This window comes from Myotis davidii, unplaced genomic scaffold, assembly GCF_000327345.1.
Source record: "Myotis davidii unplaced genomic scaffold, ASM32734v1 scaffold616, whole genome shotgun sequence".
Taxonomy (NCBI): Eukaryota; Metazoa; Chordata; class Mammalia; order Chiroptera; family Vespertilionidae; genus Myotis; species Myotis davidii.
Genome location: NW_006291965.1, coordinates 2542439 through 2568942, shown reverse-complemented (window position 1 = coordinate 2568942; position 26504 = coordinate 2542439). Strand labels below are relative to the sequence as shown.

At 46.8% G+C, this 26504-nt stretch overlaps 1 protein-coding gene across 1 annotated transcript in view; it reads right to left on the bottom strand.

Annotated features, from left to right (window-relative positions):
- The window catches only part of APBA1 (amyloid beta precursor protein binding family A member 1), a gene marked incomplete at its 5' end in the record, with an annotated part of 61438 nt that extends 34938 nt beyond the window's left edge, over positions 1-26500 (bottom strand). The window contains 2 exons of the mRNA XM_006765304.2: positions 1104-1199; positions 26264-26500. Of these exons, the coding sequence (XP_006765367.1) occupies positions 1104-1199; positions 26264-26500 (333 nt within the window). The remainder of the gene's footprint in view (positions 1-1103; positions 1200-26263) is intronic.
- Positions 26501-26504: the final 4 nt, after the last annotated feature.

The following is a 26504-nucleotide window of genomic DNA, read 5'->3' as shown; positions in this document are numbered from 1 at the left end:
AGAGAAACAACCATTCATTCTGTGGTTTAACCTCCCTAATGCATACGCTCGGTGTGGACGAGGCAGCCTCTATAGTTAGAGCCAGCTGGGCCCACACGCAGACTGTGACGCAGGCCAGTATTCACCTGATGCTGGCTTCCCAGGAGGTGGGGGTGGCAGTCAGCTGGGTGTCAAAAGATGACGGTGCTGGGGAAGGCAGTGGCGCCCCTCAGGGAAACACCTGCCCTTTCAGCCCTAGGAACCTCAGTGGGAGCAAGCAACATCGTCTTGCTTACATGTTCCCCACCAGAGCTCCGTTTGGCCTCCCTCAGCAGGCGGCAGTATGATTTATTGTCTAAAGGGACACTAGAGGTTGCAGTGTCCAGGAGCCCCTCACCGCACGTGGCTATGTGAGTTCACTGAAACGGAATAAAATGAAAAAGTCAGGTCCTCAGCCCCGCCAGCCATGGGCCAAGGGCTTGCTAGTCACACGTGGCTGGTGACTCCCCCGGAGGGCAGGACAGAGCGGAACATTCCCAGGGCTGCGGCCGGGCCTCTGAACGGCACTGCTTTCGGGAGTGAGAAGGGTGCTCACCAGGTGAGCAGTGGGACAGCAGGTGTGATCTGGAACCATCGCAGGTAAACCAGGACAAGTGATCACCCTGTCGTCAGGAAAGATATTTCACTTGGGCTGGAAATCACGGGATATTTAAAAAAAAAAAAAATCAACCCATGTCCCAAACCACAGAGTGCTGTCAGCCCACGGTACCCGAGGCAGGATGCTGCCACAGAGACTCGCGGATGCCCAGCACTGTCCACTGGTGGGAACGTCCCACAATCTCCCCAGTCCAACACGGTGGCCACTAGTCACGGTGGCTACTGAGCACTTGCACTATGGCTAGTGTGCCTGGGGAGCGAGTTTATTTCATTTCTCAGTGAAAACAGACAGCTGTGGCTACTGGCTACCCAACTGGTAGCCCCATTCCACACTGGGGAGGAGAAAATAGCGTTTCTCCCCAGGATCCCTGGGGACAGGAGCTCCGTGGGCGGCTGGAGAAGGCACAGGCCAGAATCAGGATGGAGGACAAAGGGCTGGAGGCTTTTGAGAGGAAGCAGCACCCTACCTCTTTGTTGGCGGAGCCTTCCGCGGGGTCACTGGGATGAAGGGGTGTACTTGAAGACTCTGCGCCCAGGGGCGAGGAGCTGCCCGGAGAGGGAGACTGGAAGAGGCAAGGGAACAACACAGTGAGAACCCGAGGGGCTGGGGAGCGCCCGGCCTGCAGGGAGGGACGAGGAGACAGCTGCGCACGACCCACCCAGCATTCGGGTGGGAAGAGAGCTTTGGAAAGGACTTGCCAAATGTATGTAACAGGCCTGGGTCTGCCCGGCTTTCCTTTAAATTCCTGCCATGTTTTCAAAGGGGCCCTTAGAGCTCGGCTCCCCCAGCCCCTCAGGCCAGGTGTTAATTAAACACAGCAAGATCTGAAAGGCAAACTTAAAGTTCTAGATGAAAACGCTAATACACACACGTTGGTGCTTTAAAAGTTTTTCTTACTGAAGGACACGAAGACTTTGGGTACTAAACGCCGGATAGATCACCTGCTCAAGAAGATCTGAGTGAAAAAAAGGAAAATTAGAGCCTGTATTTTGAAAGAGGCAGCTGGGATTGATGTTGATGACCGGAAACTGCACCACCTGTATTTTCCTAGTCAGTTCAGATTGCAAATATCTTTTGTGACTTAAACCACTGAAAATTCAGAGAAATTTCAGCATCCAAACAGCATTATCTTGGCTGTCCTTAGAAAAGTCCAAACATTCTGTTAAGTGATATATTTAAAGCAATTCCACTTCTAGTAGTTATCCAAAGGAAAACAACAACATGAATTCAAAAAGGTATCTGCACCCCCATGTTCACTGCAGCACTGACTATAGTGGCCAAGGTATGGCAGCAACTAAGTGTCACCCATAGACGGGTGGCTCAAGACGATGTGATACATATACACATACACATACATATACACATACACATACACACATACATATACATATACACATACAAATACATATACATATAGACATATATATACACATACATACACATACACACAATGATGATACTCAGCCATAAAAAAGAATGAAATGTTGGTATTTGTGACAAAATTAATGAGCCTAGAGGGGATGAGGCTAAATGAAATGTCAGACAGAGAAAGACAAATGCCATATGTATGATTTCACTTACATGTGAAGTCTAAAAAACAAAACAAATGAACAAACAAAATGAAACAGAAACAAACTCACAGATAGATAACTGATGGTTGCCAGAGGGGAGGAAGGTAGGGTGACGGGTGGAACAGGGAAAGGGGATTAAGAAATACAAACTTTCATTATAAGATAAGTCACTGGGATAGAGTGTACAGCACAGGGAGTGTCATCAGTAATATTGTAAGAACTATGTATGACTACAGATGGTTACTAGACTTACTGTGGTGATGACTTCGGAAAGTATATAAATGTTGCGTCGTTACGTTAGACACCGAAACTAAGGTAATATTCTATGTCAACAATGATTTAAAATTTTTAAAAATCTTTCATGAACAAAATAAGGCTTGAAAACAGGATCGGGGAGCATGGCCCCCAGCATGTGTGACGGCCTCAGCCTCCTGACACAGGCAGACCCTCCTGGAAGCCTGACACACAGCACGTGCTCCATACATACGTGCTGAATAAATGACCGAAGCAAGCAAGCAGGCACGGGACTAACCCCGGCTCTGAAGTTCCTCCCTAGCCGATCCTTGAACCTTCCTGTCGGCTCCAGAAACCTTGGGAGATGGAGGGAATCTCCAGGTGAGCCACAGATGCCTATGAATTCTGTAGCGACGGTCCTCTGAGAGCAAGAATGCTCTGCTTCGCGGTTTGTTGGTGATGTTTGATGGAGGACATAAAACGGAACCCACACAACATCTGTCCTCTGAGGAACCGTGGGGATGTGGACAGGGAGGTAAGTCCTGGGGAAAGGAAGCAACGATTGCTTGAATCTCACCTGATATCATGGCATTGGCTCCCTAGGGGAAGCCGAGGCACCGACAGCAGTGAAGTACCTCTGTGTGAAAAGCGAGAATGTTCCACAACGCAGTGGTGCTGAGGAGGGAAGGGGGCACATTAAAAAACAAGAGGGACCTCGGTGAGCAAGCAGTATGGGAAATCGTAAAAATACGAAATCTTTTCCCGAAAGTCTGAATTACAAGAAACACAGAGGCACCAAATGGGTTGAAAGAGGATGCGATGAAATGCAGAATTCTTCACACTGAGATGTTGTGTGGTCCCAGCCTATTGCTGTGAGACGTGGATTTATTTCCCATGAGCCCATGTTCCTGATTCTGAGCGGGGAGGTGAGGACCACTGAGTCTCTAAGACATTCACATGCAGAAAGCAGCTGCTGTGCAGAAAAGCCCAGGGAAACAGCAGACATAAAGCGCGCCGGGCCCTGAGGCATGGGGTGCAAGGAAACAGCCTTGCGTGCCTTTAAAAAGGAACACAGCATTTTTCACTCGGCACCCAGGAGAGTGGTGGGTACTTGCTGAGCTAGCTCTATGTGTAGCCTACTCGAAATTAATGTAGTAAAGTCTTCATAAGAATTTAATGCCTTTAAAATTTCCCAATTTTTCAAATTTGAAGGGCTTCCTTAGATATTTATGTGTCTCTATTTCCCCCCAAGCACTTGCCTCTGTCACAAGAATTTTAAGGGTCTTAGTCCCTGGGAAAGCCAGTGCAGCTGGCTTTTCTTTAATTACTTGGTTTGAAAGGCAGTGTGTCACCTTCATTAAAAACACAGCAACCCTCCCAAAGAGTCCCACAGTTCCTATCTCTTTGATTATTTTCTGTTGCAAATCTTCTAAAAATGGGTTCTTTGCAACGCGGTGGCACTGGATCAACTCAGGGTGATTTGAGTGGACAGCTTATCCAAACAGTACGCAGGGGTGGGGGAGAGCAGGTCAGACCCCTGGGTGCCCACCACAGTACCCAGACAAGAGGCACAAAGGCAACCGTGGTGGGCACTGCCCTCCCTGAAGTTCTCACAGGCCCCACACCGACCTTCGTCAGGGCCCACAGCCCCTCAGACACTCAATGCTCCAGCCTTCGGCACACAGATGAGCTCATTCATGTTTCCTTTTTGCAAGTGCAGTTCATTACTTCCATCTAGAGCAGTGGTTCTCAACCTTGGCTGCACATTAGAATCGCCTGGGAATCTTTTTAAAATCCTGATTTCTGGGCCTCATTCTCCAGAAATTCTGTTTCTTTGTTATGGGGTGGGGCCACAACATTAGTAACAAAGAAACAGGAGAAACAAAGTAACAGGAGCTCTTTGACAGGGATATTGTCTTATTCATCACTGTAATTCAAGTGCCTGGCCTCGGTCGCATAAACAGTAGGCACTCAGCAAACATTTATGACTTCAATGCATAAATGACTTCAATGTAGTCTGCAGCTTTGCCATGTTTTCTGACTTGCACAGAATGCAGATCAGCCACCACCCTTTTCTTATTTTTAAATCGTCAATGGTAAGCCCTTTCTGCTACAGCACCCCTACGCTGTTCTGTGTAGAATGGTATCTGCATTTTGAGTTAGAAAAAGTCTTTGCCTGAGAAGGTCCTGACCTTAGTGCCAGCATAGCTCTTCTGAAGCAGAAAGCAGTCCCAACACGAGAGAGGACCCCACCAGCGGAAGCCTTCTGCTCACCACACCACTGCCCACAAAGCCACGGTGGACAAACGCTTTGGAGCAGACACAGCCTCCATGGAGCCGAAACAAAGATGCTAGTATCAACGCAGCTCAGATATCTGCTTGGAAAGCCCTTTGCCCCTTACCTCCAACCTCTGCCTTGCTACTCTCAAAAGTGGAGAGAAAACCAGAAATTGGATAATGCTCTTTACTACCGAAGAATGTGTGTTAGAGGCAAATTTTAACCACTGAAATATGATACAAAAGTAAACATTATTACTACACGTTGCTCTGCCTGGAGCCTCAGGCCTTCTGGGTCACTCAATCGATATTCAATTTTAGGCAAATGGGACCAGTTGTGAGAAGCAAACGCGGGCTCAGCAATTCACAAAGGGAAGTGCCACATGGACAGCTATACGAGGTCGTCTTCAAAGACAGCTCACCAACTCCCTGTTCTGAGTCATCCCAGGGGCCTCCTGAAGCTTAACAACTGTTCTTCTGCAGATTGTGTTCCAGAGGACTCTCTACAACTATGGCCTAAGTTCACTGCAGCAGCTCTGAGATCTCCCCAAGCACCGCTCCCTCCCCTAAGACTTGGGATTGCCTATACCAGGACGAGAGATGGATAGTTCTTGGGTCAGAGGAAGCCTAAGGATGTGGAAGCATCCAGAGGGAGAGGTGATTATTCATTTAAATTCCGACCGAACGTCTCCTGGGGCCCAGTACTCCATTACTGGTGGCAGGCCTGGGACCAGTAGCTGAAGGAACTTTCAGGCTATACTTAGAGGGGGAAGAGCATCACACGAGTCACTACTCCTTTTCACTTATTCCTTCCCCAGAATTTCAGATCCTATCTGTGTTCCTAACACTGGCCAGGGACCAAGAGGAAAGCGATGTTGTGGTCCTGTCCTCCAGCCCTTCCAAGACAATGGGAGGAGTCAGACACGGGAAGGCAGGTGGCTAGGATGTTAATCTGTCCATGGGGTTGGGAGGGAGCAATTCTGCAGGAGGGGAGAGGTGTGTATCAGGCAGTGCTTCGTGGGAACGGTGATGGAAACCTGCAGTCTTCAAGAAGTAGGGTGGGAAGGGATAAGGAGGAAGGAGAAGGTACTGGAAACAGAAATAGGGAGGAGGGAGGACAGCTCTGCAGGGAGTGAGAAATGAGCGGAAGAGGAGAACAGGGACCAGTGACTGGAGCCCGCCTGATGACAAGCAGCACCTGCTCTGCCCAGAGGGTGTTTTCTTTGTGAGTCATTGGCCTGAAGAAGCCCAATCTAGGCACACCCCAGCTATTTCTGCTGCACTGGAAGAGGTAACTGAGGGACTGAGTGGTCACTCTCATGCTCTCCTCTCCCTGAATCCTCTGTCACCCGTGGACATCTGCTGAAGAGAAGAGAGCAATCTGGAAACGTCGATGGTTTGAGAATGAGAAACTCTCAGAAGGAGAGGCAGAGGCCCCTGGCTCTTCCCAAGCGGACAGAGTTCTTGTCAGGGCGACGAAGGGACCGAAGCAGGACTGAGATCAAAGCTGTGACCGAGAAAGGTGTACGGAGAGCTTGGAAGCCTTTTGGGGGAATTCTAGTCAAAAGACACAAAACATATGAGTTCTACGGGGCCCACTCATTCATTTATTGAACACGGAAGTGCAGACAGGATCTGAGGGAGCCCAGATCTCTGCCTGTGCCCAAGACCTCCTGGTCCAGCAGAGGAGAAAGACCTAGAAACGCACGAAGTTTGTCCTCTGCAGCCAGTAGTCACTGCCCGAGTCCTTGAGGAAAGCAAAAGTCACAACAGCACAAAAACAGCTGCCACAGAGCCAGCTGCTCACCATGTCAGTGCCCATCGCCAGTCCTCCTCCCCAAACACCGGCATCCACCTGGTGCAGGTCTTTGTCAGCTGGTCTCGGTTGACTGTGGGGACCATCTGGCATTAAAAGGCAAAACCAAAAATACTCCCCAAACAGCACACTTATTGCAGAGAAGTGCAAATACTGCAAAAATAAATATAAAGCAGAATCTGATAAGCTGAAGAGGGCCAAGCTGGAGAGTGGCTCAGAGCAGTGACCGATAATCGAGGCGTTGGTTCCTGCGAACTGGGGAAAACAGTCATTACCCACCTCCTGGGGCTGACATGAGGATTTGTTGGTGCCAACATGCACATGGGATCAGCTCAGTGCCTGAGCACGTACCAAGCCCTTGACCAATATTCAACAAGTGTTTTACGGTTCCCACGGTTACAAAAATTATTTCACCCCTTTGGGAGAATGCGTACAAGGAAAACTCACAGCCATGGGGATGTGTTCTTTATCTCATCTTCTTGTTTCCTTTCTTATTAAAATTTTATTCATGGATAAAATTAAAAAGCACACAAAGGGCTCTATAAAGTCATACCACAAAGATGCTAAGGTAATTTCTAAGTCCCAAGACCCTAACTGGTATATTGGTAAGAGCAGCTCATCACTAGCTAAGACTGGACAATGACTGTCTGCAATTGCTGGCATGGCCACTGTCTGCCACTCAAGACGGCATTCTGGAAAATGGGTGGTGACAATGTTATGGTGATCGATTTACAAAAGAGAATCAACACTTTCACTCCAATAAAGGCTAGGAGAAAATAATTCTTTAAAAATTACACCATTTTACCAAGTCTATCTGGGACTGCATTACTTGTAGTAATTTCACCTATGTGGAACTCAGAACCTGAATAGGGTGCTTTGTTTTTTTGTTTATTTGTTTTTAAGTCACCAAACTGCCTCAACATACTATATGAGACCTGAGCAACCAAGAGCTCTGAACTTTCTTCACTAGTGTTATCAACTGCATGTTTGTGTCCCCTTCAGATTAATATGTTGAACCCCTAGCCCTCAATGGGATAGTGTTTGGAGATGGGGCCTTGGGAGGTAACTGGGTTAAGAGGGTGGGGCTCTCATGATGGGATTAGTGCCCTTATAAGAAGAGAAATGAGAGAGCTGGCTTCCCCTCTCTCTGCTCTCTGCCACGCGAGGACACCGCAGGAAGATGGCCATCTGCAAACCAGGAAGAGGGTCTTCCCAGGGACCATGCTGGACCCTCATCTCAGACCTCCCAGGCACCAGAACTGTGAGGAAGAAACTTCTGTTGTTTAAGTCATCCACTCTATAGTATCTTATTACAGCAGCCCAAACTGACAGCCACAGACATCACATTAAGTACCTATTGACTCTCATTTTAAACACAGTTTTAACAAGCTCTGAGCAAGTCATTCCCCCATTTAATGTCAGTGGTTCCTTTTTGCTTGCAGAAAAAATCATCGACTCTTTACCTTGGCGCTAAAGGCACTCCAGGGTATGGCCTTAGTTTCTTGGCCATTTCCCCCCTCTAGTTCTTACTGTCTGTCGTCAAGCCAAACGGGACTACTTTCTGTTCCCTCACCCACCTGAGAATTTCTGCTCAATGCCTTTGTTTACACTCCTTTGCACTCCACAGGTCCATGAGCCTCCATAAGCCCATTTCAAATGTTACTTCTTTCATGAAGTCTTCCCAATCCTTAGGGAGAGCAATCCATCTCCTAGGAGAATTGCTTGTATTTTATGTGCCATTCTTATGATGCATCATGTTTTCCTTTGTATTTTATAAAAATATCATAATACTATATAATATTTATAATATATTTTAATTACAAATATTTTAATAAGCACCATTAAAGGCAGGGTTTATGAATAATTTACGTGCTTTCTTCTCCAAGTGCTTTATACAGGATTTCCCATAAAATATGCAACAGGAGTTCAATGAATGTGTTGAAGATATGGGAGGATGCCTGGCACCAATCCTTTTGCACCACAGGAAAAGGAAACACAGAATCGGCTTCTGTACAGAGTAGGTTCTGAGCACGTTGTCGTTATGTACTCACCTAGATGTTCACACCCACCCGCAACTCAGGGTTCTCTTCGCTGGTTTTTATTTTTAATGTGAATGTTCAATAACAGCATGATTTTATTTTATTTTTTAGGTATTAATGCATTTTTATTTCAATTTTATTTTATATTGGTTTCAGGTGTGCAGCACAGTGGTTAGACAAGCATATACTTTACACAGGGGCCCTCGCCCCGATATTTTCAGTACCCCAACTGGCACCCTACACAGTTATCACAATATTATTGATTATATTCCCTACAAGTATGTTTTACTTACATCTCCATGACTACGTTGTCACTACCAATTTGAACTTCTTAATCCCTTCACCTCTTTCACATGAGGATTCCCAGACTGCAATAGGGCACAGGCCAGGCTGAGGGATTCTCCCCAGTGCACAAATTTCATGCACCGGGCCTCTAGTTATAATTGCCCATGTTCCCTACACTCTACTTCACATACCAGTGACTATTTTGTAACTACCAATTTGTCAATTTGTGCTTCTTTTTTTAAAAGATTTTTGAATTGATTTTTAGAAACAGAAGAAGAGAGGAGAGAAAGCGGGAAACATTACTGTGAGAGTGGGACACTGATCAGCTGCCTCCTGCACACCCCCTACCAGGGATTGAACCAGCAATCTTTCAGTGCACGGGGTGACACCCAACCAACTGAGCCACACTGGCCAGGGCCCAATTTGTGCTTCTCAGTCCCTTCACCTCTTTCACCCAGCCCCCCAGCCCCTCTCCCCTCTGGCAACCACTAGTTCTCTCTCTGTATCTATGAGTCCGTTTGAATTCTGCTTGTTTGTTTGTTCCTTAGATTCCACATATAAGTGAAGTCACATGGTATTTTCCTTTCTCGGATTGATTTATTTCACTGAGCATAATACCCTCTCGGTCCATGGCGACAGCATGGTTCTCTTCACTGGTTCCTGATCATGGTCTGTCTCCCTTCTTTGGCAGACACTGCTTACAAATTATGCATCTGCATATGATGGTAAGTACTGCAGACATAGCCAGAACAGGTGTTCTCAAAGGTGGCATTTCATAAGGACTGTCATCAACACCTGGTCATTCAATTCCTTTCCAGCCTATCACTCTGGCTCCATCCCCTTCTACATATGGCAGGTAGTCAGCCAGGGCAGCCCATGGCACCCACGTCCATTCTTTTGGTCACTTCCATCTCAGGGAACACGTGGGGCTTCTCTAGTTTCCATGTCTTCATATAGCTTTTCCACTATGAGTATTGGATTATCCAGCTTTATCTCTTTTCTCAATTAAATATGCATTGCTTTCCTCACTGATCTAAGTTGTTTTAAATTAACTTTATTCCATCTTAGAATTATTAAAAATATATGATTGGTTTTTCCTTGCTCCAAGATATGTTTGTGCTTCTAAAAATTGAAACTGGTGAAGAAATCCATAATTTTTCATCCTCAATTCAAACTATATTATCAATGCACATTTGTATTTCCTGGATGTGGTGAGCACAGGCATTCTAGGGGCATAATTATGTCATTAAAATGATAATGGCCTGGGCCTAATGAAGTGTTTTATATACACATTCATAATGAATTCAATTAATACCAACAGAACATTTTGAGATCACTGTCAGTTAAAATATTCTAGCTATTTCCATTCTCTCTTTCCCCATAGGGAGAGTGGTCCTGTACCCAGGCCCATGCCCCTTAAACCTGTGGAAGGGCTGTTGGGTGAAGACCTGGGCCACCTTGAACCTCACAGAGAGCCTTGCACTGCAGCAATGTCCTCAAATAGCGGGTGCTTTCATTGGGGTGCCACACAAATAATTCATTTTATAACCATCACAGGGGCTCCTGGCTTCTGAAGCCATGTTCTCAAAGGCAAAAAACAAACACAGCCGACCAGTGAACTATGAACCAGAGTCATCCTTGTAAAGTGAGGTAACTTACCATTTGATAAAGCTGATCTATAAACAGAGGTTGTCTTGTCCCCTTTGAAACAGCCTCACAGTATTTGTTTGAAATGCCTTACACTTAGGATGAACAAACGAGGGAGCCTGTTATTCATTTCCCCCTCTAAGTCCATTCCATTCCTGATGGTCTGCCTGCACTTTCATTCCCAGGCCACCTGACCTGAGGCCAGTCAGAGGAAAAGCCCAAGTCACTCAGTTGTATTAAGAGATGCAAACGATTTGCTGTAATAACGCATCACCAGCTAAGTAAGGACAATTAAGGAGGGCTGTCTGTGTGCCAGGCACTGTACCAGGTACATTACGCCCAGCACCTCATTTACTAACAAAGCAGTTCCTAATGTGCAAGGCACTGATCTCCATGCATGTTCATTAGCATGTTGGAAGCAAAAGACACAACACAGAGCAAGGAACCGGAGGCTAGAGCGCCCAACGTTAGTCATCTATTGGAACAGAGAGAGGAACCGCCCACCGCTGATGGGGAAAGCAAAGGGCACGGCATCTTTCTAAGTGATCAAACAGCCTTTTCTCTCGGCAGGTTATCTGGGACTTCCAGGCAACAGGCAAACCTGATTCCATTTCTCCGGGCCTGGATACAGCCCACTCTCCTGATCTATTCCTGCTCTGTCCATTCACTGCTACTATTGATAGAAGCACAGAGAACAACTTACACTCTGACAGGACCAGGAGGAGAAAAGCAAAAGCAAAGCAATAAACATCATGCCGAAGCCTGGGGATCCACCTACCTCATCTTCGTAACACTCAAACTGGTACATCCAAAAATTCTCCATCTTCACGGGTGCTTTCTGGGCAGCAGGGCCAGCGCTGGCGCATCCACTTGGGAGCTGAGACTGACTCCTGACCTCCCTGCCCGGCCAGCGGATTGTTTCCAGTGGTGTTAGATGCCCCCGTCAATAATGCAACTTGTAACAGGAGCCGTGACCACCTCCCCGGGAGCCTGACCCACGCACACGAACCCCTCCCCGCCCAACGGCGCAGACAGCCACGCATTACTGGTCGAGCATCATCACCTGATGTTTCTCCGGAGGGGCCGGCCCACCCCCTCTGGCAGTGACACCTACTATTTCTGGGGAAATAAACTAGGTTCCAAGGTGCTACCAGAAACTTTCACACACTTTAAACTTGTGAAAAGTTTACAGAACTTGTGAAAACAGCACCCCGCTCCTGCGGAAGGAAGGGGTGGGAGCTGAGAAAAAGGATCTCTCCGAACCTGCGTGAGAACGCACCTGGGAATTCTAAGAGAACACTGTGGCCAGCCAGGGCCTGGGCTTCTGGGGACAGGGGATGCTGGGAGTAGCCCCTCACTGCCTCTTCCTGTGTGCCTTCAACATCCTTGCACTGTAGTCTGAATGAGGGGGTGTGGCAAACCAGCTTATAAACACAGAAAAGAAAGCTGCCCCCAAAGCAAGCATGGTATGACCCAAACCAATGAGTAAGCCCAAGTTGGGTTCAAGAGCTGGACCATATCTGCTGTTCCTTAGCCGACTAGAGGAATGTCAAGAAATAAGGGTGAAGCTGGGCTGGGGGACCTCATGGCAACAGAGGTGGGCTGGAGGCAGAAGACAGGAGGCAGACAGATCTCCCAGAGCGAATCTACTTCATAAAGAAGATCCATGTCAACGGGGAAGTGTGTGGATGCATGAAAGAGGAAAGGCACCGAGCATCCAAGAGGCTTGTCCTAACCCACGGATTCTGCCTTCTCCCTCACCAAACTCTTAATCAAGCATGCCGACAGGTCTCTCAAGTCCACCTGTTTAGTTAACGGGTTGTGATAGGGTCATAAGGTAGAAGAAAGAGAAGCAAAGGACTTGAACAACTGACAGCTGGACAATCCACCGGTGCTGGTGGACAGGGTCCTCTGCGGTGGACAACTCTGCAGGCCAGAGTGGGAACAAGATGGGAGGAAGAGTGTCCTTGGGCCCTTCACCCTCCCCTTTGACCTGATCTACTGTTTCTGACTACTCTTGCTGGCAGCTGGACTGTACCTACTATAATCCAGGTCAGTGTGATGCCCCCATTCAAGAATGGTGAGCAGGGCAGGAGGTATTCTTTCCTAATTTACAGTACTTGGCATCTCTCAAAAACACTTTCATCTTTCCATTTATTATTTAAATGATAGAAAAATTTCTTGATTCCCAGATTGAACATCCCTATCATTTATTTCTCCCCAGCTCATCGGTGAAGCCATTTCCCCCTCTATCACTTAAAATGTGGTTTGGATTCATGAACCACTCCAGACAGGCTAAAGCTGTTATAATCTTCACTGCTGCTGTGGAAAGCTTACAATTTTTTCAGTTATTAACTAGAGCGCTACCATCACACACAAGATTAAAACCATCAGATAGACTGCAAAAACCCCTGCTAGGCCTTCTGGAAAGTTATAGAAAGCGTCTACATATAGTGTCCTGTTGGTGTGACAGGATTCAGAATGCTTTTCCTGGCTCTCTTATTTTCATTCTTTCCTTCCCTTTAATGTTCAATCTGCACCTGAAACCTGTTTAATTATTCACCACTGCCTTCTCCATGCCTCATCAATAATGGATCACACCCGGGATGGAAAACTTCACCTGCCACAAGGAGGTGGTTGAGATGGGATCATAAAGAACAGGATCCACACGCCACACCCGAGGGAGAAACCAAGGCACCAAGATGACAGCCAGCCTCAAGGTCTGTCCTCTTCTGTTTTTCTGCACCATCAAGACCCCTTAACTCTGCCTCTCGACTTGTTTTGCATCATGACACATGCCAACTAGAGAAGCGCTGGAGCCCCAGATAAAGCTGCTGGAGGTGAAGGCAATGTACCTGGTGGCCCAGTTCACCCCATCCCCAAAATTCAGGGGATCATCCGCACACTGGTTGAAAACCTCTGCCTTAACTTTCAAATGAGTCTCAACAGCGAATTCTTTTGACCCTGGCAGTCCCTTGAGAATAAAGTTAAAATCCATCTCCTTATGAAGAATCCACATGGACATGCTAATTCCTTCAGGACAATCCTCCTCTTTCCCATTTCCACAGGCGCTCCTGAGCCTCAACTTTCTCTGGCATGGCCACCTGCTTCATCTCTGTGCTGGCTCACACAATTGTTCCCTTTTTCACCATGTTAGCTTTGTTCTATCATTTCAGAATCTGCAGATCTGCCTATTCTCATCAGCCAGACAAACAAATACAGCCCTTGAGTTGGGAATGGCGGACAAGGCCAGCAGCGGCTGTGTCCTCAGGTTTTAAGCCAGCAGCTCTTTGCTGGCAAAAGGTAATGACAGATACCAAAATGTTAGGCAGGCTTCTCGATGGCCTCCAACAATCCCCACACCTCCAGGTATTCACACCCTTGTGCAAAAGACGGTGACTTCCATCTTGCTCTAAGACACTATGGTCACCTTGTCTTGCATACTTTTTAAAGTGAGCTGCCACGTAGGAGAGGGCCCACATGGCAAAGAACCAGGGATGCCTCTGGCCATTGGTCAGTTGGGAACTGAGACCCTTAGTCCAACAGCCCAGGCGGATCTGAACAAGCACATGCTCTTGGGAGCAGGTCTTTCCCCAGGAGAGCCTTAAGATGACCACAGGCCACTGACACCTTGATTGCCGCCTCTGAGAGAACCACAAGCGGAGAGCCAGCGAGGCCACGCCAGATTCTGGACCATAGGAACTGTGAGAAAATCAATGTGGCCTGCTGTATGCCACCAAGTTCTGCACAATGTGTTACACAGCAGTAGCTAGCTATAGCGAAAACACCAAATAAGGCTTCAGATGAAAGCCTCAAGAGCAGAGGAAGCTTGGGGGTTTGGCTGAGGGTTCAACTAAAGTAGATCACAGACTCTGCACGGGCAGGGCTTGTGTCTACGCTAGCCAGAGCCTGAATTGCAGTTGCTGCTGTATCCTGGTGTCCTGCACAGTGCCTGATTTATAGGGTGAACTTGAAAATATTTGTTGAATGAGTGGATGACAAATTGTGAGACGGACTCTCAGTTTGTGACTAGGGACTGTAGTCACAATTCCCTCTGGCTCACTGACAAATGACAGGCCACAGCAGAGCTTTGTGGCCACACCCTATTTCTTACTCACAGACAATGTCCTAGATGTCAATAGTGCTTGATTAATCCCAAACGTGTTGGCAGGGAGCATCTGTAACAATTATAATAACTCAACTCAATGACTGTACGGCACTTTGCATGGTGGGTGATTGAGAGCAGCGTGGTATTCCTTTGATACCATTCACTTGTCTAAGGAGAGGTGTCCTATCGGTTTCTGAGGTCTACTTGGTAAAACACACTGGGGCCCCTTGCTGCTGTCCTGAGAGCAGATCCTTTGGTTCTAAGGTTATGCTTCTGGGATGCCGACCTGGAAGGTCTGCCAGCCAACTTTATTTTTTAATTATTTATATTTTTATCGATTTTTAGAGAAGGGGGGAGGAGAGGGAGAGAGAAACATCGATGTGAGAGCGCAACATTGATTGGCTGCCTCCTGCACACCCCCAACTGGGGATCAAGCCCACCACCTGGGCATATGCCCTGACTGGGAATTAAACACGCAACCTTTTGTTGCAGGGGATAATGCTTCACCTACTAAGCCACACTGGTTAAGGCAGCCAACTATTTTCTAAAACGTCTGAACCATATAAAAGAACCAAGTTGGTTTTAGAGCCAACCCTGGGATGCCTGCTCTTCATAGGAGGCCCAGAGAGCAGTCGGAGATAAGGATGCATGGAGTCTAGTCCTGTTCGGGCCACAGGTGGACACAGACTGAAGCTAACTATCCTAGACCTCTCCCCCCACCCTCGCCCCTACATGTGCAGAGAACATCATATTCCAGCTAGGAACTGATCCACCTGGGGAAATCAGGCCCCAACACAACATAAATTCATCCTCAAGTCTACCTGCTTGACTTGAGATCCCATTTCAGCTCCACCCCTTGCTATCCAGACCCCAGAAAAACTGGCTGGCTGGAACTCCCTGAGGAGGTGTGGATTTGCAAGAAGAAGTTTCTCAACTCAGAAGAGCTGACAGGAATCCTTCAGGAGCACAGAATCCTCCAGCAGTAAAACAGTTCTTTTTACTCGCCCTTGTAAGCCTGACAATACAACCGCAAGGTCAACAGGATAATATGTTGCTAACAAGCCTTAATGAATTAGCATGTGCACTTGACCTTGGTCAATAGTTTCTTAGCAACAGTGAGAAGGAAAAATCCACGTGGGTTGATGCTGACTTCAGGGCAGAGGGGAAGGGAGAGAGGACAGGGGGGAGGTGATGTCAAGGAAATCAAGGCCCAGAAGAAGCCAGGATGCTCCTCCACCCTCTTTACGTCACCTTTCTCAAAATTAAAAAAGGAAAAAAAAGGTGGGCACAAAAGTGCACACGATCAGCGAGGCAGGTGTTAACATCAGCCCTCACTTCCCAGGGTTTTGACAACATCTCCTTCTCAGCAAGAGAGTGGCTGGTTTCTGAGTAAGAAGTGTTAGTGCTGTACTGGTTTCCTGCCTCAAAATACTTTCTCCAATTGGCCTTGGGAATTGAAGATGCCAATAAAAGGTAAATGTTATCTGAAGGGCGCCATGCATGTTGCCATTACCACCAATTAGCAGTTCAGTTTTACTTAATGAGACCAGCTCTGGAAGAAGAAGGCTGACGATATATTACGGCTTAAGGGGGAAGCGGCGAGCTCAGGTCATTCGGAGTCCATGACCGGGACTGGCAGGACAGTAAAGGCCTGGGAGGGATCTGAGCTCGGAGGGAAAGCAGAAAGCAAACACCAGCCTGGAGAGGGTGAGGAAGGGGTGCTAACAGCCCACTCCTCCTAACTCAGCTTGCCACTGACCAACCCTAAATGTTGCGTGAGCTCTGACTTACTGCGGCAACTAATGCACCAAACTTGTGGTTCTTATTCCACATTTCCATAGAGAACTCAGTATCTGCAAAAACCCTTCTCTCCCATAGTCATCCTGAAAGATAAATCGAATAACTCATTTTACTGATGAGGGAACTGAAGCCAAGGAAGAAAGCAGGTGATCAACTCAAGGTAAGTGCAGCAGGTCAACTGCAGGGCAAATCTTAACGAAGAAGAGCATATAATCAACTCTGTGCGACTTACTGGAATACAGAGGAGGATAAGACACTACCCTCCAAAGCCTGACAGTGAATTCCAGAGGCAACAGGCTAATGCATGTAAGACAAGTAGATAATGTAGTAAAGAATCAAGTGTTCCACTGTAGTCCACAGTTTAAGTTGCTGGTTACCAATTCTGACTGGGCCTCAGAAACACTGAGGCCAAGATCCAACCTCCAAAAATGCTGTGTTGAATGGGGAAATGTGATCTGGATGGAGGGGAGAGCCAGTGTGGCAAGAAGTGTGGTATGGAGGCAAGTGTGGATAAGCAGAAGTAGATTTTGAGTCTGTAAGTACAAGGTTAGTGAGTAAGCTATGGGAGTGTGATCCTTACATGCCAAAGGAGCCATATGGTCTCAGTCCAGTGGGACCTACTTAGTCATACTGGGAATTTACACCAGGAAATTACTTCCTGGGGAGGGGGGGGATCTCCTTAACTTTGCCCAAGACAAAGGGCATTAGACATCCAGGATGATTTGCCCTCTAAAGCTCGGTGAAATGTGTCAAAGACAGTGACTGACAGGCCAAGGCGACTAGGTCACAGGACCCAGCTATTTTTAGCCATTCCAGGTGGGCCCCAAACCTGCTTTCTGAGCCTGATTCAATCCGTTTCTGGTGTCCGGCTGGCAGGGACTGGCCAACTCAAGAGGCCTACCAGGCAGGCCAGCAGGCAGTAAGAGCCTGCTTCTCCACTGGGGACAAGCAGGAGAGAGAAACTGCAGTGGGACTCTTCAGGAGTGTGAGGTGGCCTTTGGTGAAATAAAACAACGCTCTCTCTGTGGCTGCTCAGGGAACTGGTCAGTGAAACCTGCGTTCCAGAGAAAGTGGACCGAGAAACGACATTTCTTTGTAGTAAGAACATGTTGCCAGCTGCACTTGCAGTGGGAGCATTTCTCCTAATTTTGAAGATAATCACGTTTATGGATTAAATCACATTTCAGATTTCCCCAGGACTACACAGGCCCGGAATTTAATTGGGCTACATATGGAATTCAATTATCTCTGACATATCCGTTCCTCTCCCTGCCCCTTCCCTTCCTCCCCTTCCTTCCAGTGCACTTAGCAGAGGAAATGTCCTGAGTGCACAGTTCGGGGAGCTGACATAATTCTTCTAAAAACTCCTGGGAAGTTTCTTGAGCCCCAACTTATTAAGAGAGCATGTCAGACACCCGAACTGCGGCCCTGTGGGCTGCATTTCTATCTGGAAAGTGATAGCAAAATTCTCTCCGGCGAAATCGTCCATTCTCTTCCCTGCTGCTTGCCCTGTCACTTCTTGGCACAGTTTCACATAGACACTGACTAGTGAGACAATCCATTACGAAGTTGAGAAAGATTCCTCTTGGGAGTGGAGTCAGGTGAAGCGAAAAAGATTGGAGCCTGGGGGTTTAAAAAAACCAATCTTTCCCATCACGTACTTTCATGCCACGGAGCACAGAGTAATTTGCGCCCTGGCCTTCTGCTGTGCAGATCATTGGACAGGCTTGCTCTGCTGATTCCAACATGGCCGGATGTCAGTGGGGAGGCTCCTGCCCAGCCCTGGAAACAGGGCCTGCCTGGCGTTGAACCCACAGGTGAAACTATAAAGGTGAGTTAAAGGAATCAGAGCCAATACTTCATATCCAGGAGGAGAGAGCAAAAGCACACATCCTCCAACTTCCTCTTGTTTTCTCAGGATTGAAATGAATTATTTGCTCTCCAAGAGAGATTTCAAGGTCAAGCTTTCTCCTTTTGAAGTTGTAACAGGAAGATCATTACGTCCTTAAGAAGTTACCTCCCCTGGTCACATCACGTCCTCACAGTTCATAGAAAAATGGCTCATTTTGTTTTTGTTACAACTAAATTCTCTTCCGCCGAGCATTCCTTTCCATTGGCAGAGATACGGCAATTCACTGCTGATCCTAAATTGTAGGATGGGCCACTAAATGTACCCCAGTAAAGGAAGCATCTCGAAATATTTCATTTTAAAGCGAAAACCACGAACCTAAATACGTATACAAACTTGAGGAGCGGTGCATGCACCCACATGAGACCTCTGCAGTTGTCAGTATTCTTCCTGCTCCCTTCCCACCTGTGTTCAGTGGTTTCCAAACTCCAGCCCATTTTCAAGCCCACAGCTCTCAAATGCATGAGGCTTTGCATTGTCAAAGTGCAAACCCACTTTCCAATTAGGGTTCTTCACCTTAAGTAGAACAGCCACAGCCCTCGACCTACTTTTTACTTCTTTACTCTGATGTGTGTAATGTAAGCCATGAAATTAAAATGGAAAACTCAGAACATTTACCTTACCATATAACAGTTACTAAAACAGTCATTTTCTAAAAAGGGCACGTATAATATACAGAAGTGTTTGCCTTTCTCTATTTTTTCAAGAAAACAGACAGTAAAAATGAAAGGATCCCTCTGTGTAGTGAGTGATCCCTGAATAATGATCCCAACTCTTTGATATTTTTAATTTAAGGCAAAGAAATCCTATATAATAAAAGCCAAATATGCTAAGTGTCTGGTGGACAGGTCAGCCATTCAACCAAAGCGTAATATGCTAATGATATGCTAAGGTCGCACAACTGCTCACTGTGATGTGCACTGACCACCAGGGGGCAGATGATCCCACCAGTAAGTTAGCTTGCTGCTGGGGTCCAGCCAATCGGGACTGAGCGAGAAGGGCGGGGCACACCCTGGAGCCCTCCCCAGCCCCCATCATGCACCAGTGGGGTCCCTCGGCCTGGCCTGCACCCTCTCACAATCCGGGAACCCTCAGGGGATGTCAGAGAGCTGGTTTTGGCCCGATCCTGCAGGCAAGGCTGAGGGACACCACTGGTGCACGAATCAGTGCACCAGGCATCTAGTACTTGAATATAGTTTTAAAAGTCAATACTGTCTAGTTTATGGCAAACATAAAGGTCCTTTTCCCTATTTCTTTCCACCCTTAGTCTTTTAGCATTTCTTCCAGTATTTACTATGTATGATACTCATGAACATTGTGTTTACACTGACTCACCTCGATTTTTCCATTTTAGACTTGCCTTCTACTATAAAAGACTAGGATTTACCGCTTTTCTAATGCATCTTTCCTTACCCTCTCAATATTACAATTTTTGGTTAGTCAATATTCAGTGTTTGTACTCTGAAGACTATGCATATGCTCTTCCCTGTGGAGACACATGCATTCTTTTATTGCATTTCTTGCCTGTATAACAATTGTTTTCAGTGAGAAAACGAACTGAATTGTTTTCCCATTCATTTAGTTTTCTGTTTATTAATCAATAATTCATGCCAAATTCTCCTAAAACAATCTAAGGTTCCCCTCAGTATAATCATATTAGGAAATCTTTCATTTCCATTCTTTCTGGAAACCTCCTATGTGGAGCCCTCCGAGCTCTGGGCCACACTGGATTGGCTGCTGCCTTGGCCTGCTTTCAGCTGTCATGTGTGATCTCTGACCTCATCACCCTGGGTGTCCCTTTCCCGTGTTGGATCCCATTTCTCAGATCTTGCATCTTCTGCCTTGATTTATGCTCCCATTTGGAGGGAGCAATTGCCTAGTAGCTTCCTGAGAAAGGGTGTAGGGGAGGGATATTTTCTGGGACCCTGAATATCTAAAAACATCTGTATTCCACCTTCACACTGAACTGGAAATTACTGTGTGTAGGTCTCCAGTTTTCTGAGAAGCCCAACACCATTGTGATTCCTGATCATTTGTAAACCTGCAGGATCTTCTCTTTTTCCACAGTTTTCTGAAATTTCTGTGGGTCTTTTTATTTCATTGTTCTAGGTACCCAGTGGAACCTTTTAATCAGGGAAATCTCATGTCATTTGGTTCTAGGAAATAATCTTTCATAATGTCTCCATTTTATTTATCTACTGCAGTGGTTCTCAACCTTCCTAATGCCGCGACCCTTTAATACAGTTCCTCATGTTGTGGTGACCCCCAATTTCATTGTTACAAGTTGAACATAATTAAAGCATAGTGATTAATCACAAAACAACATGTAATTATATATGTGTTTTCCGATGGTCTTAGGTGACCCCTGTGAAAGGGTCATTTGATCCCCAAAGGGGTCACGACCCACAGGTTGAGAACCGATGACCTAGAGGCTTGGTGCACAAAAATCATGCACCGGGGGAGGGGGAGGTGTCTCTTAGCTCAGCCTGTGCCCTCTCTCAATTCGGGACCCTTCAGGGGATGTCAGACTGCCAGTGTAGGCCCAATCCCCAGGGAGGAGCCAGAATTGGGGCCGGGCACTGCACTGCTTGCACTCATCCTGACCCACTGTGCCTGTTGCCGCTGCTTGGTAGTGCTGCCAAAGCAGCCACAGAGTCAGGAGAGGCTCCTGCTGTGGTAGCTGCACTCACCAGCCATGAGCCCAGCTCCTGGCTGAACGGCGCTTCCCCGTGGGAGTGCACTGACCACCAGGGGGCAGCTCCTGCATTGAGCGTCTGCCCCCTGGTGGTCAGTGTGCATCAGAGTGACTGGTTCACCAGTCAACTGTTGCTTAGGCTTTTATATTTATATATATATATATAGATGTTCCTACTACTTTCATTCCTTTTGCCCTAATTGTTCTCCTTTCTTGAAGATTTCCTCTATTTTGTCTTCTAACCTTCCTACTGAAGATTTCTTAAATGTTAATTTTAAATTTCTGCTGTCACATATTTTAATTAATTTCTTTTTCTTATTTTAAAAAAAGGCATTCTAATTTAGTGGCTCCCTTATCTTCTCTTTCCTTTCTGAGGATATTGATGTGTTTTATAGTTTTCTTCTGCTCTGAGCACTGCCTTTATTTCTCCAAGTTCCTTTCTTCATTTGCTTTTCTGTATCTTTGTCTTTCATGTTAGAGATGTTCTTTGAATGCCTAGTGATCCTTGGATGTCTATGTCTGTTTCACTGTGTCAAAAAAAAACTCATGCATGGCAGAAACCTTTACTGTGGGGTGATCTGGTAGGGACCCAGGTGCTATGTTTGGGAACCCCCAAACATGAGTGTCTGTCGGTATCTTCTCCTGGGTCTGTTTCCTCAGAGAGGAACATTCTAGTCTCTTGCTGGGGTGCGGGGCCGGGTGGGTTCTAAGCTTGACAGCTAAGAACTCTGAGGCAGTCTGAGTTTCACAGCTCAGCAGCCCTGTGTTCTGTCAGGCTCTTCATCCCATTTCCAGCTTCGACTAGTGCCCCCACTTCCAGAGCTTCTCTGACTTACCCTCTTCTCATAGTACCTCCTGTCTTCTGTGGGCGGGGGGAGGAGAGGTAACCTGCCCACACGAGCTGGACAACGGATTTAACCTCTCCTAATGACTGACTTTCAAACACTGCTGGTGTCCCGAATTCCCAAGCCTTTCTTAAGGTCCATAGCACAAATCCTTACGGCCACTCAGCAGAGGGAACAGAAACCTATCAGTTATTTGTCAGGATGGATCAGGCTCTGCTATGGTAACAAACCACCAAATCCCCCATGTTGATTCCTCCCTCACACTGCACCTCCACAGGGTCAGCAGGGAGCCCAGCTCATCAGGCTCACTCGGGACCCAGGCTGATGGAGGCTCTGAGTCTTGTGACCTGAGGCTTCAGGGGGAGAACTCTGCTCACTGGTCCTATTCCAAGGGCCAGGCCTGACGTCTAGGGAACGAGGAAGGACAGTACAGTCCTCCCTGTGCTCAGCAGAAGAGGACAACTGGGAATAGTGGGGAGCACCACCAGTATCCCCAAATTTTGTTGTTCTCAGCTGCTGCTGTTTCCTCTGTCTCGTGGTGCTTGTGGTTTTACATGTTTTTTATTATTTTACTATCATTTTAGTGTAGCTTTAAGAGGGAGAGGAGTTGAACACCATTTCAAGCTGCAGAACACACCAAAGTAGCCAACACCATCCAATTAATTCTGTGTGCTGCTACCCTCCATCTCTCTGATCCTACCAGGACTCTGTTCTCCACTTTGTTGCCTAAAAAGAGGTTGCTAGGCGGTGGAACTTTTCAGAACTGGGCCTTCATTAGCGATACTTTTCAAGAAGGGGGCTGGCAGGCAGTTTTCAAACACATATCTGAAAAAGAGAAAGTCTTCACTAGAAGCAAAGAATTAATAAGTATTTTTTTAAATTTCAGAAAACAATTATTTTCCCTCCATGCTGAGCATCTCCTATGTGATCAATAAGTTCTCGCTAATGAGCAATCCTATCTTTGCATCTGTACAGGTCATCGGCAAGCAAATGCCCGCTTGCGCCAAGTGAAGAGGAGAATGCTCAAGTTCCGAGGGAATTAAAAGTCATGTTAAAAGCAGACTGAGCTATCAGCAGTTATCGCTGGCAAGTGGTAATACAGGCGTTTTTCATGTGCTTCAGCATAGCTTCTGGTCATGACAATCTGAGAATGCACTGCTTTTGGAATAAGAATTGTGGGGCCACTTCCCCAGGTCTGCTGACCATAACCACAGCAGGGCAGCCCTTTTTAAAAAAAAACAACAACCATACCTGTGCTAATAAAAGTTACTAGTTAAGTCTCAAACCCACCACTATTATATGGGGAAACTATCCAGAGAACACTTTCCTTTAAATTTAAATAAATGATTCTTAATCTTTTATATGCTTAAGAATCGCCGGGAGAATTTACAAAACAATTTAACACAAAGTCAGAAAACAAACAAACAAAATGCCCAAATCCCAGCTCACTGGGCTCCACTTAGGTAATCTGGTTTGGAAGGGAAAGGCAGTAATTTGTATTTTTAACAAGTACCTCCTGGACAGACTTCAGACCACACTGCTTTTAATAGTGCTTCCCATTTTCTACTGGAATGAGTATACAGTAAATATTTTTTGATGCTGAGGTGTAAATCAACAGAATATGTATATTTATATACTCCCTCTCCACCCCCACCCCCCAATAATACCATCAAAGAAGTAGCAAATGAAGGTCTTTCCCATAAAAACACATGACAGATGAAGCACAATACACAAATTTAAATGGCTTACAACTGACTGGTGGGATATTTTAAGGCACAGGTTTTGGGATTTGCTTGGTATTAACTATTCATAAGCCTTACTTACCTATTTCTTAGCATCAAGCCTAATTTCTGACAGTGTGGGTTTCTAAAGCATCGCCTGATATTCTATAATTAATTCTACCTTTGGAATGAAGGAGAGGATTAAGTGGTTATCTATAATAATAAAAGTATGATATGCTAATTAGACCAGATGAAGGATGACCTTCCAGACGACCTTCTGGACGAAGCCACTATGTTGGGAGCCGAGGCAGAAGCAGTCGCAGTGGTGGGCGGGGGCATAGCCCTTGCATGATTTTCGTGCATCGGGTCTCTAGCCTTAGCATAAATGAACAGAAGGAAGATGCCCCCTGCCTCGGCCCTGCCCTAGTGCAGGCTGTGCTGGGGGTTCATCATGAGGCTGCAGGGACAACATGGTTTTGCTGGTCATTTTCAGGAGCTGGTACATGTGGGAAAGCTGAAGGAGGAGGCCAGCACCTGGACTTAACGCTCCTGCAGCTCTTCCCAAGTTTCTAAAAGAATGTAGAACCCAGCTTCTTGCCAGCTCCCCACCTTTGAAAACCTGCTCCGTTTCCACTTCCTTGCAAAATGCTTGCTGCAGTCCCTCCCTCCTAGCCAAGAGGAACCTGGAAATGCTGGAGGTCAAGGGGAAGTCTACAGGTGAGCAGCCCTGTTTTGAACCTTTTGGATGTGAAGTCTGGAAAACAGGAGAGAGAGATACAGGACATCTTGGAACTAACTGACCCAATGCTGCCCCCTTGCTGTGGGGGAGCACGAAGATCTTTTCCTACAGGTTTCCAGCCTTTCCTTAAAGGTGCAGGAGATTTAATCAGCCAACAGCAAATGTTGACTGTTACTAAAAGAGGTGGCGAGCCACACCTCCCTGACCTGCACAGCCCTTTCCGTATAAGTAAAAAGAACAGCTTCCAATAATGGTTTCTCACTCCAAAAGGTATACCGAGAAATAGTCTAGTGCACTCATAAAGTAAAGAATGAAATGAAATTGAATTTAACCTCCTGACCCTTCTTTTACTCCAAGCTCCCATTTTAAATGAAATTGCTTAAAACATTTCAGGAGAATAGAAAGTGAGAGCCGGAGCAGAAAGAGGATCTTTATAGCGAGGTAGTGGGGCAATGATTAGCCTTCTTGGTGTATTTTGAATAGACTGTGACACCCAAGCTTGTCATGTTATCAAATTTCATAGGTTTTTTAAAAATGAAAAGTAAAATGTCAACATGGACAGCAATAGCTTTTGGTAGCTCTTCACAAAGAAGCACAATTCAGTTTGAAACCAAAAACATGTCTTTTGTGACATGAGAAGGATACTCTGGTACCTTTTAAGCACTTGCTGAAAGCCACAGTGAGGAACAGGTGGGTGACAAACTGCAGAAACTCTGGCAGGAAAGCGCTCCAAAATCTTTCCTCTGAGGAGGCCACACTAACTGTCCCCAACCTGTCAGAGGTTGTTTTACATCAGTGGTTCCCAGATTGTGGTTCTGGGACCAGCAGATCAGCATCACCTGGGAACTTGTTAGTGACAATGTTGAACCTCACCTGAGCCCCGTGAACGGCAAAAGTTAAGGGTCCCCCACCAAAGTGTTTCGGAAACAGCTTAATACAAAGAACCCCCCGTATGACTTAGATAAGACTCCCTGCTCACTGGTACCTATGACAAAGCCAGACACAGACTTCTAAGTTCCCATTCGTTACCTGACAGACGATCAGCTGAACTTGGGATTAATCAGAACAAAATGCTTGTAAACCAATCTTTGGTTAAGCTCCTCTCCTTTCTCCCGGTCTCTGAACGCTGGCTAGTCAACAATCCCTCCTCAACAACCTCTCAGGACAATAGGCTGGTCTCAGGTTAAAACATTTTCTCATCTGCCATGCTTTCTGCCCACTTCCTCATACCCATCCTTTCCCGCCTTGTTTACTCTTCCCTATAAAAGAAGCCCCTTTCCTGCCAAACCCTAGGGGCTCCTGCAGATCTCAGAGTCAGAGATTACCCTATTGCGGGTCCTCCCTCCCACGTCCCTCATTACAATAGCACCTTTCTCCCCTTAGCAATACTCCTTTCCAATAAAGGCTTTCCTCATTCAAGCAGGACTACAAATTCTCAGGCCCCACACCAAACCTTCTAAATGAGAAAGGGGGGCGGGAAGGCGTGGGTGGGGGCGGGGTGCGCCTGGAAATCCATTTCTGAACAAGTGTTCTAGCAGCAGCCTGAAAACCACTGATCCACAGCAATCCCTCTACGGCAGTGGTTCTCAACCTTGGCTGCACATTAGAATCATCTGGGAATCTTTTTAAAATCCTGATTTCTGGGCCTCATCCTCGGATGAGGGTAGCTGGGCCTCGGAGGATGTGGCCCAGAAATCAGGATTTTAGATTCCCAGGTGAGCAGCCACAGTTGAGAACCACTGCTCTATGGTCTGATAAGCTCATTTAACACTTTAACTCCCAACCACCCGTGTTTCACTCGCGCTTACGTGCACGCTATTTTTGAGGCTTAGGGTGGACACATGGTTAGCATTCCCACAGACCATCTCTCTCCTGGTCACTTCCCAATGACAAACAAGGCCACACCGCACTCGTCTCCTCTCCTGGCCGCGCGTACTTACGTCTCCATCCCCGGGCCTCTGGTCATCGCAATCTCTGGTGGGGCTGATGTCCTGGCGCATGACCCAGATGGGCTCTTTGGGCTCGTCGGGGGTGTAAGGCGAACGGATGGTCCTGGTTTTCACCTCCTCGATGGCCTCCTTAATATCCTTGATGGCCAGCGAGATGGCATCCCTCTTCTCCTTGCTGTACCGCTGCACCGCCTCGCCCACCACGGTGCCCGCCGCCCGCTGCTGCCCAGCC